At 34.3% G+C, this 12573-nt stretch overlaps 1 protein-coding gene across 1 annotated transcript in view; it reads left to right on the plus strand.

The window, feature by feature from the left end:
- Positions 1-12573, plus strand: part of LOC145690124 (aquaporin AQPcic-like) — a 104090-nt gene that overhangs the window by 56158 nt on the left and 35359 nt on the right. Inside the window, exon 2 of the mRNA XM_081764708.1 lies at positions 7653-7864. Within this exon, the coding sequence (XP_081620834.1) occupies positions 7661-7864 (204 nt within the window). The 5' untranslated portion in view covers positions 7653-7660. The remainder of the gene's footprint in view (positions 1-7652; positions 7865-12573) is intronic.

Here is a 12573-nt window from a genome sequence, read left to right on the forward strand (position 1 = left end):
TAAGATTACAAATTCGAGTGGTGGTTTGGTTGATTTATTGGATAAAGGACGCAAAATATTCCGGTCGCCAGGTCGTCATTCACGACTAGAAATTTAGAGCTGGCGACCTGTGTTCAGTAGGAATGGCTTCTGCCTAAACTCAGAGGGCTGGACAGTTTCTGTTTCGCAGGAAAATAATTGCCACTAAGAGAAAACACTGAATGTGAAGTCTTCAAAACTTTTGTTTTCTTCTTTCACGTTGAATCAGGCACTGAAAAATATTTACAGTGAAAACTTCAGTACGAGATTCCAAAATTTGCTTCCAATTGTCACATTTTGTGCAGTTTTTACCTGTCAATACCACTTCATGTGTGAGAGGCTTCAGCAGTCTCAACAGAATTAAGACTGCTTACAGAAATTCACTGAATACTGACTGGATGATTTGCTGGCAATTTCCGTCAATGGCCCTTCACTTAAGGACTTGGATCAGAAAACTGTAATCGACAACTGGTACTTCAGTGCGGAGGGAGATACCGTTAGACAAACCTGAAATCTTAAGGCAAGATACTTTTTAATATTTATATGAATTGTCTAATTCAAAATTGATTAACCTGAACCTAATTGTCTGATTTTGAAGTTTTACGCCCTGATGTAATTTCTTTCTTTGTTAAACCAAGGGCCTCAGGGAGGAGGAGGAGGGGAACCTCTTATAACTTGTGCATGAAATATATTGGCGACCATCATTTTTGGATTGGCGAGTGCGTCTAACTACGAAATTTTTCGCCCTGATTGGATGTATTATAGAATTAATAAAGGTATTCACATTCAACGCCATGCCGAGGAAGAGATATTTTCAATTAGATAAAATGGTATTTGAAAATCTGTCCTTCTTCTTCTTCTTCTTCTTCTTATTATTATTATTATTATTATTATTATTATTATTATTATTATTATTATTATTATTATTATTATTATTATTATTATTATTATTATTATTATTATTGAAAGATTTATCTCCTTTTCTTCTGCGTACAACCTAATTCTTTATGGAGTTTTTGGCTGGAACTTTAATATTCATAAAGCTTCCATTGGTACAGCTACATTAACATTATCTGCGTTTACATCGAATTATTGTGCAGTTGAAAAGAAATCAAATATATAATGAAAAGTGCTTATGACCCATGTAAAGTCAAAGTAAAGAGCTTACTAGCTGTATCCATCCCTTGCATCCTCTTAACGATTACCTTATCAAAGGGACATCATTGCTTTTAAACACTCAATATGATCCACAGAAAATCCTCGTATCATTTCCTGTCTTGACAGGGACGAAACCTAAAATTCTTGACAGCTCAATTGAACAAAGTCAGTGTAGGAGGTAAGTTGTCTTGTTGGGGGGTGGGGGGAGTGGGGTAGAAACAATTACAAGAAGAGGACAAAGGAGAACAACATTTCATTGACCTACTTAAACCAATTACTTTTTGGCAGGAAGAACTTCATCAACGCCAAGTGCAACAGTGATTTCGTTTCAAAACGGCTCCTGCATATATATATATCCACACGCCCATTTACAATGTAAAACAGATGCACTTTGGTCACTCAGAAGAGGAACCATACATCAGATTAAGTGGGATCCATTCACGTTAACAGTGCAATAATATACATAGGGTTTGAAACTCAAAACATCTAATGCTTCAAGCGTTTTTAAACGTTCAATAAGCTCAGCCTTTAGGTAAATGTTCAGAGGCCTAATCACTGCGAAATTTAAATACCGCTAATTTTACAGTAATTATGTGATATATTCAAGTAGATAAAAGATAATCGAAATGTGGAACAAGAGCACGCTAGACAATATTATTTTGTATGAGGTACCGTTATCACGAGTCACCTAGTAGCTTTCCGTTTGCAGCTATTTTTGAAACGCAAAAATAAATGCCGATTTCTAAAATGGCTGGAAATCGAAAGCAGATAAGTGAGTCAAGTGATAACGGTATCTCATGTAAAATAATATTGTCTAGTGAGCTCTTGTTCCACTTTTTGATTATCTTTTATCTATTTGAAGATATCATATGATTACTGTAAAATTAGCGGTATTTTAATTTCGCCGTGATGGTGCCTCTTAAGTAATCAGTTGCACGTTTAGAAAGGACCAAGTGCTCAAATGTTCTAAGATTTACTAAGAAAACTTTTAGCAAATAAAATGTTTCCCAAAAAGGGGTTCTATTTTTTTTATAAAAATGAAGTGTTTTGTTTTTCATGATTAAACGTTTCATAAAGAACCCCGCCTTAATGTTCACTTAATTTTACAGTCATAACTTTTTTCTGGTGAAAATTTTAACTTTAACCGATTCTAACTTTTTGAGTTAGCGTAATGAACACTGAATGACTAACTCCATATAAAGGACGATTGGACAGATATTGTGAAAACGGCATATCAATTGGATGTCAGAATGTGGTGTATTGAAAACAACTTACCTTCTTGGGATTATTCAATCCATGTCACATCTATTAACACCAGCAGATAAAATCCGAATTTTAAGACCCGCAACTTTAACTTCGAATAATATCAAGGTGGTGTTTTAGTTTAAAGTTTGATTGCAGAAGATAGCCACGAGAACCGGCAGCATAGCTCTAACTTCAGGTTAGCCAACCTTACACCAGTGTTCTTAGTTTCAGAGAAATCTCCCTAATCTAGGGAAATTTCGTAGAGAAATTTAGCAAAAAGGGAAAAAAGAGAATTTCTCGATAAAACTTGAAAAAACGGGGAAACTCTTCTGTTGACTGATTGACCAATATAAACGCTTAAGTTTTTCTGTGTCCTTCAGAAATAAACCAATACAATAACAATACATCTGTGTGTGTGTTCAAAGTAGTACAGTGAAACCTGTCTTTAGCGGAATCGAGCGGGACTTGCAATAATTTCCGTTAAAGTCAGGTTTCCGCTTAGTGGAGGTAGACCTTTCCTCTTCTTTTTTTTTAAAAAATACATGCTTATAAAGGGGCATACGGAGAAAATATATTGCTGTACGTACATTGTTCGAATACAATACTTCTTTTTTCTACGAATAAATACACAAAATAATTAAAATGAATATAAAATATACTATGCACACGTTTTCTTTATTTTTCTAATAGCCAAGCAGGGTTTTCTGTGTACATTGCTGCTTGGTTGCTTGAATTTCCGCATACACTTTAGCCTGAGAAATTATACTAAGTGAATCAGAATCATTTTTCCGTAAGACAAATTTTGCAGTTCCTTTAAACTTCTGAGAGCATCTTGATATGTATTTATTCTACACTTTTCTTCGAACTCGGTATCGTATTCCTCTTCTTCCTCTATCTCGTTTTCTTCTTTCCGACATTCCGTATGATTTTTGATTAAGTTGCGGGGATTAAGGACAATTTGTGAGGGTGAATATGAGTAGTGGTTGGGGAAGGTAAACATTGTCCAGAAATATTTAAGAAAAAAACTAACATTTTATCGCAGACAGTGTAATATATATGTCTCACAAAATGTCTAAACATCTTCTAAACGCTGTAGTCCGGAACTCAGAATTTTCCGTTAAATGTTTATTTTTTCTTTCCGTTGTCCGCGTAACACAGTTTCCGCTTAATGAAGGGACTTTTACACGTTTTGTTCTCCAAAATTCATGGGACCGTGAAATATTTCCGTTTAAGACAGTTTTCCGTTTAATAAAGGGTCCGTTGAAGACAGGTTTTACTGTATAATGTGCACCCATTGTTAGCTAGGTGTATTTGTGTATTAAAAAAATCGAAGCAAAAAGCAAATGAATAAAACAAATGCAGTTGGCACTTCCTTTCACATAGCTAAATTAATCTTATCACATAACTTCTGTAATAGGAATTGGATACTCAACAAACTAGGGAAAATTTGATAAGAAAAGGGTAAAGTTTGAGTTAGTTGAGGGGGAAATTTTCTTAAGGAAACCTACGATCACTGCTTTACACCCTAGTTCAGAAATTAGTGCCAATGAAGATTCTCAAAATACGCGAATTACCTTGTGTAATTTTCCAACTTTACAGAGTTTTTTTTAAAGAAAAAATGTAGTTTTCTGGGAAATTTCTTCATTTTATTTTCGTTATTGTTGTTTTACGGATGACGCAATGAAGAAGGTGCACCGGGCAATTGCCTGATTGCCCGGTAGAACAGTCCATCTCTATTAATGAAGTGTTACTTCACCAAAATTGACGAACCTTTTTCTTTTTCTCTTGTAGGAGCTTCCTCGTGGCTAAGCGGTTAGCGTACGCGCCTTTGGCGTGGGAGACCCGGGTTCGATTCCCGGCGGGAGTTCATGTGGTTCGGATTCCACGTTAATCAGTAGGTCCACGTCTCATATAGCCTCGCTGTTGAAAGGGACGCTAAACTAAAATCAACTCAACTCAACTTTTTCTCTTGTACATGCTTTAGTGTGGAATTAAACTATAGCCTATATGTTTAACTAACTTTACGAGTGTATACATTACAAGAAAACAATGGAAAATGTCCAGAAGCTTCTAAAATTTGAATGTGGAGAAGGAGAGAGAAATCTTTACTGGATTGAACGAGAAAAAAACAATGAAAATATGCTTGCCAAAACAGGAGGAAAGAAAACAATAATATTGGAGATAGAAGGATGAAAAAATATTTGTCCCCACCGGAAATTGATCCCCGGAAAAGCAATGATCAAAAACACACAGCTAACAATATGGCTACCAGGAAGCATTATGATTTACTGCCATAAAATAAGGGAACTGCCATTAATCACACTGAAAATAACTGAACTGGCAAATAATCATGACTATTGACGAGTAATTACACTAAACTTACAAGTAATGCATTCTATTAATTGACAAGGAAATGATATATTTTCCAATGCCAATTAATATGATACTGAATTGACATATGCGATCAGTAAGTCTGTTACCCATAAGTACAGACTTTTCAAATACAAAACGATTAATACTAACATTGTCACAGAATGACACTGGACTAACTTGAGTGATGGTGACAAGACTTGTAGCAAAGAGTGAACGAACTAACTTGATACAGAAATTGGCAATGTATAGCCGTAGCCACTAAATATAATCAGATGAATAAATATAAATAAATAATCAATGAATAATATAATATCCTAGTTTTTCCCTTACAAAATCATTCATTCATCAACATCAGGCCAAGGCAATATGAAGAATTAGCTTATTATGAGGTTTGATAAAGCTTATTTTAAATTCCGTTCTCAGTTACAGAGTGAAACTGGTCACACTGCGTTACATCCTCTGTATATCTTGTTATGTTTTGCTTTGTTCTTGGACAATAGAGCGTTAATTGAGCTCCTCTTTTTGTTATCTCCTTCTTTCCCCGTTCATTATGAGATTCTAATCAGTTTATTAGAGTTTTCCATACTTTTTTCACCCTTTAGCTTGATGTGCCAGTAAAACATACAAAAGATGTAAGAAAAGAAAAAGAACAACAACAACAACAACAAAAAGACAATGTTGAAGCATGAAATAAAATGGAAGTCAAATTATAAGTTATCTTAAATATACTTTCGTGTTCATCTACATTCTACTTAAAGTAAGTGTAGGTAAAGGCTCAACTATTGGAAACAAATGGCAATAAATAATAATGTATACTCTAGTAAAGATGCAAAAATATAGAAGAGGTAAATTAAAGTTACAATAACCTCAATAATTATGTCCGATATACTAATATGAAATCAGTCAGAAGGAGCCTACACTCAGATTTTTTTGTTGGAAGGGATCCAAAGTTGTTTCTTTTCTGGTGAAGCGTCCAATACGTCTATGTGTTATTCTGCATCCGGAAAGACAATAAGTAATTGTTAATTACTGCTATCTATATTATCAGAAAATCTGATGGAACTAGATTATTTTTGTAAGGAAAGGAAGGTATAAAATCAAATGTTTAGGCTACGCCAATAATTTCTCTGTTAAACTAGTATAGTAATTTTAAGAAAGTATAGATAGATATGAAGTTTTGGTGGGGGGGGGGCCCTCGTGGGTGCGTCTCTGGTCAGAAGTATTGGAACTCCCTGATATATAAATGCTTAGTACGCATCTGTGGTTGAAAGTTCAGTTAGTTCTTAATAGGAGCATCTGCGGTTTCCCGTTATATTGGTTGAAACGAGAAATAAAATTTCAACCAAACACAAATCGTATATAACAAGATATGTACCAATTGTAGAAATATCGTAATTAAGATAGTTAAACATAAAATACAGAAAGCAACATTAAATACGTACCATTATCCTAATGAATTTGAAAGATAGTGGTGAAACTTAATTAGGGTTATGGAGAACAGAGTGCAGTAGGAATATGCAGTAACAGGGAACACTACCAAGGACAGCGGACAATAACCCATTGCTGCACAAAGTCTTCAAACTTTATTTATTCTCCCAACACAAGGATTTCTGTAAATAGTTTATTTAGAAAGCTTCTATACGATGACCTGCTGATAAATCATGAGTTTTACTAAGAAAAAAAAAATAAATGTTACCTGAATGGAACTTGGAAATCATTCAACTTATTTCCTTGAAAGTGAAATAAACTTGTAACTTTTTATTATTATCGTTCCTGTAACTATTTTGACCCTTCAGGAAGAAACGTGGTTGAACCAGAAACCAATGGTTTGCAGCTGCCATAATTCATTTACAGCTATATAATAGTGATCCCTTTAAACGTTTTTTCTTGGTGCTAGATCTGGTGAATAAAGTGGATATTGTGCCCATTACCAACTTTTCTCGACTTTTTGGACCCATTACCAAATTCTGTCTCATTTCTTCCAACAAAATAGCGACATCATCTACAATATAATCGATGAACACAATACCTATCTTGTCCCCAAATACAGATGCTATGATCTTGTTAATGATTTTTGCCTACGGAATTTCTTCGGTCGAGGAGAAACTGGAAAATCTCTACTCCTTCGACTGCTCTTTGGTCTCGTGATCGTATGAAAAATAACCAGATATCGTATCGTCATTGTCTATTGTAAATAATTTCCAACAAAAAACGTTTTCATTGCATTCAAATTTCCTCGAAGTGGCCGTGGAAACCGTCACACATTCACGTTTCTAGTCCGCATTGAGGCATTTGGAAGTTCATTGGTCCTGGAAACAACCTTTCTCACGTTGAGTATGTTGGTGAGTACGTAGCCTACCCACTCCCGTTCAGTCTTTGCTATACTTTTGGCTTATATTGTACTGTTTCCAATTACCATGTCATGTCGACACAGTGTCAAACATAGCGATAAGCGCAAGATTTATCAATAGGCTCTCGCATGAAAGGGATTTGCTTCGATTAATTTTCCTCAACCTGTATGAGAACTTACCCATCCATATCATTTCGTTCAACTCAGTGAGATCATTGTTGGTATATGTATCAAATTTGGACTTTTTTTTTTTTTTTTTTTTTTTGCATTATAAGCTAATAACATCGTAGAATCATATTTAATTGGTTGAATGGCGATTATATCATATGTAAGCACATTCATATAAAGTAAAAATGATTGTTAATAAAAAGTGAAGTAATTTTCTGAAAAAAAGAAAGAAAAAAGAAAAAGAACGTATTAGAATGTAGGTAGTGATTAATTTAATAACTGAATCCACTAAGTACTGAAAATTTTAATGGATTGTTTCTTCTCTTTCTTTCTCTTTTAGGATAAAGCATGCCAGACATTCAGGCTATTTTAGGGATCCGTGAGATCACCCAACATGGAGTATGGAAAGCTCTACTTGCAGAATTCATTGGAACGCTTCTCCTTAACTACTTAGGATGTTCCAGTGCTACGTCAGGGGTATCCACAAATGACACACCTAGTCTCGTTCTCATATCTCTAGCCTTCGGTTTGGTTGTGTTTGCCATGGTACAGGTACGTACAAGAAAGATTTAAAAAAAAAAAAAAGTTGAACAATATAAAAATATTTACTTACTTTAGTTGAGAGTCAAAAATTTGTCAGAGCACTAAAGTAGAATAGAATGAAATTATCGAATGGATGAAAGAGTGGCGTGCACATAGAATTTCGTCAAGAGATGAGTTTAATTTTCTTTTAGGATAAGCGTGATTTGTATATTTAGCGTGATGGTATATACAGGGTGTTACAAAAATTTGTCACTATTTTGGGAATTGATTCCTCACACCAAAATAAGAAAAAAAGTGTATATGGACCTGTGGTCGGGAGTGTATAGTGTCGTAGTTATAGGCTTCCGAAAACGTGAAAAAACTGAACTTTAAAGGTCATAGTTCCACTACTATAGAACCGATCGTAGTTAAGTCAAGACATCACTAAGGAACTAGCATGTGAACTATCCAAATATCCACACAGAGAAAAATCCGTTCTCCGGACAGCGCTATATTCTACAAACATACGGTATCCTCTTGCTTACTACAGAAATTAGTACGGAGCATACGTTATCCGTATGCTACATAGGCACTGCCCTTAGATGCTACATCATTACCGTTGCAGGATGTCTGACATCTAACAGTTTTCCGTATAGCACATGCGTATACTTATGCTACATTCCTCAGCTATATGTTATATAAGTCCATTTGTATGTGAGACCCTGACCACTTATATTATTTCATACGGAAAGTACGTATAGATGGAACACTTATACAGAAAGTATTATAAAACATGCGTTTTTAGTTATACATCTGCTGTATGTTAAGTCAAAAAAACTACAGGAATTACGCATGTAACCTACCTTTTTAAGTACGCCACCTACAATATTTTTTTCCTCAGTGCATATTTCAGGACTTCCAGTACTTGCACAATCATTTGTGGAGTACTTGACTGTTCTCCACCTACCTTTCTAAAAATTGATGTGAAGTACTGGAGCATTCTTAAACATGGATATTTGGATAGTTCACATACCAGTTCTTTAATGATGTCTTGACACTCGACTACGATAGGCTCTAGAGAATTGGAGCTATGAGCTTCTAAATTTCACCTGTTTCACGTTTTCGGCACCCTATAACTCCGACACTATCCACTTTTGAGCACAAGTCCATAAGAATTTTTTTTGTTTTTATTTTGGTATAAGGAATCTGTTCCCATAATATTGTGGCACATTTTTGTAACTCCCTGTATATTAGTTAATATATTAAACATTTTCCAATATCTATATCAAAGGGGGGTTAAGCCCCAAACCCCTTGTGCGTACACCCTTAAATGGAAGCATTTTTACAGAGTGAATGCATCACTGATAGAAATATATGTATGTCAGAGTTAGGTGGTCACCAATAATAAGTACAGTCAACGACAAAATTTCTTTCAGTTTTATTAAATTAGTTTCGTAAATAACTTCAGAGTGGAAGAACAATTTGAATACAGTTTTCAATAAATTAAAAACAATGTATTTTTCTGTACGTTCCAGCTATACCACAGTTCTTCCCAAAATATTTTTTCCAAACGGAAAGAACTTTCGTCGCTGACTGTATAAACTGCTATTTAAGAGTTTTTTTTTTTTAATATAGTTTATAAGTAAACAATGTATTCCAGCAAATTAAGCCATTAAAATATTTTTCTTGATTTTTCTCGAAAACTACGCAGGAGAATCTTCCTTTAGCATGTCATTTTGTTCAGTTTGATGTGACCTATCGATTGACATGTTTTATCTTTCGATAATATTGTAGGTAAACAAAACTTAAAGTCTGAGAGTTAATCATAACTTTTAAGCATATCTTATTAACCATGCCATGTATACAGTTGCCTTACTAGTGTCACAATGAAAATCTTGATACAAGGGCATATACTTTATTATCGGCTTCATCTTAGTAGGTGGTCTGGTTATCGTACAGCCCAAAGTTTCAAGTTTTGAAAAAATCATTTATGTCGATTTTCTCGAAAACTAGGCATGAGAATTTACGGTCCCCCTTATCATTTTGTTGAAATCAATTACATCTATCGATCGAATGTCTCGACTAATTATTATTATTATTATTATTATTATTATTATTATTATTATTATTATTATTATTATTATTATTATTATTATTATTATTATTATTATTATTATTAAAGTATTCTTCTGCTTCGATATGCTCATCCCCCACGGTTTAAAATTTTTAGTGAATATCTTTTTTAAAAAAATTAGAACTTGAGCAAAATATCTGTAAAATGGTGTTATTAGATTTGTATAAATTAAAATAGTTTCAGAATAGGACTTCAAACATAAACGGACTGAACCAAGAACTGAGGCGTTAGATTGCAAAGTGGCGTAAGTCACTTTTGAGCCATTCTGAGGTATTGATACTTACGTCACTTTCCCGTGCAGGGTCATCATGAATTCGAATTTACGATGTTGTTTGTTTCCATCTCTTGGCCTATTTTTAACTCTGAGATACGCAACTTCGCCATCCAACAGGTTATGGTTTCAGGTTCACAGAAAGCTTAATCTCATTTTTGAGAAAAAATGAGTTACGCCACTTTCCCATCCAACGCCTCAATTGTTGTACAAGATAACAAGAACGCCATTTTGTTTACCAATGAAGAAAACTATATAAAAAAGTGGGGTTAATCACATATTAGAACAACCATTACGTACAATTGTGTAAATTTTTATGGAAGTATATACATTTAATCATCTTAATATGTCCTTTGGATGAAACTTAGACATAGCATAAGCAGTATGTTCAACATGTTTACTGGAATAGTTGTTTAGAAGCTACCAGGCCGGTAGCCAGCCCAAAAATGTAGGGGAGCTCGGCTGAAGTTAGGCGGAGCCCGATCCAACCATATTATAGTTCATTTGCAAGCCTACCGTGAAAATTTTAGGGGGCCCCGCAAAAATTTAGGAGAGGGCCGGCCCCCTAGACCCTCCTGGATACGGGCCTGGAAGCTACTAATGATAGTTTTGAATAAAAGAGGAAGCGGAATAATTACAAAGAAGTTCTGGTGTCTGATTTCTGAACACAATACTACTTTTTTGTGTGGAGCAGTTTAGTTCAGGAAGAATAACCAATTTTTGGTGAGCTTAAAAACAATAAAGCAGGTTTAATAACTTTTCTTTTCACAATATTCTAATGTTAACAACCTTTATCCCCCTTGAGAGAGAGTATAGTCTACAGAATCCTCCCAGAGCACACTATAATTACGTCTGTGAAAAACTTACTGCTAGATTGACCTTCCGAAATCTTCACAACGGTAACATGTTGTAGAAGACATGGTAGTGTGATCAGGTCTTTTATCATGGTTGGTTTGCTCTACGTGGTCTGTGCGTAGCATATGAGTTGTGTGTGTGTGATGACATTGAACTTAACATTTCACACAATACTTATGTTAAAAGGTAATACAACACTAGTTTGAGTGTCCGTAAAAGCTGTTGACAAAGGTTCAGGGGCAGCTTTAGGACCTTAATTTTGGGTAGGCCAGATCCCTCGCTTATGGATACATATACACATTTGATCGATTAGGAAATCACAGTGAAAGTAGGAAATTACTTTTATAGCATTGGATAATGCTATTTGTTAAATAATTATCTACCATTAATATAAATAGTCGAAAATATATTTACTCTTTATTGTATCTTTTAGCGTTTATACATTATTTCAAAATTTTTTGGTATGCCCCTGCCTAACCAGCCTACTCGCTAAAGCCGCCATTGCATAGGTTGTTTGAATCAAAATATTTTCGTTCATAATAAACAAGAAGTATGTCTATTGTGTCATTGTTAGAGGTATGTGTATCACCATAAAGTGAAGATAATCTATACGTAACAGCGTGTTTTATATACATACACAGCACAGAGGATTAAATAACGTGTAGTAATGAATAATATACCTTTTTGAGCTACAAAAAAAAAAAAAATCGTTTTTCTCGATTTTGTTGAAAACTAGGCATGAGAATTTAGTCAAGTTCGTTTTGTTCAGCTTGATGTACCAGGAAAAAGAATAGTTTCAGTGTAACCACAATTTTGAACTGTACCTTAGCATCGGAACAAAAATGTTTAATGAGCTTGTAGTTCAGCGAAAGTTTGATTTTTATAAGTGCTATCTGTGGTTATTATACTTAATCAATGTCGATGTTTTCAAAAAATACTTTTTTATCAATTTTCTCGAAAACTACTCATGGGAATTTACCTGTTATTTTATTCGGCTCAATTGAGATCTATTGAATGATATATATTTATCATCATTGGACATTTTTTTCCTTCGTTAAACGCTGATAATATTGTTGGGGGAGGGGTCTTCTCTACAGCACGCTTGCTATCGCTTGAATTCGTGACACAAGGATTGATTAAATTGTTTACAACGTTTCGTGCGTGTCTTGCTCCTCAGCCTGGACAGGCTGTCCTGCTGTCAATTAGCGGCCGACCTAAGGGTAGTTTACTGAAGAATGAAAATAATAATAATAATAATAATAATAATAATAATAATAATAATAATAATAATAATAATAATAATAATAATAATAATAATAATAATAATAATAATAATAAATGCAATTTACACGAAGACTGCTTTAATGATCTTGTTTCTTTAGTATATCAATTCTAAGTGTGGTATAAGTCATTTTTGTAAGGAAAATCTACAAGTAGTAGTTTATGCTTGTGGAGGAGTTCTTTTCGGACTATTTTCAC

The sequence above is a fragment of the Thermobia domestica genome, chromosome 7, assembly GCF_964235325.1.
Source record: "Thermobia domestica chromosome 7, izTheDome1.hap1.1, whole genome shotgun sequence".
Classification (NCBI taxonomy): domain Eukaryota; kingdom Metazoa; phylum Arthropoda; class Insecta; order Zygentoma; family Lepismatidae; genus Thermobia; species Thermobia domestica.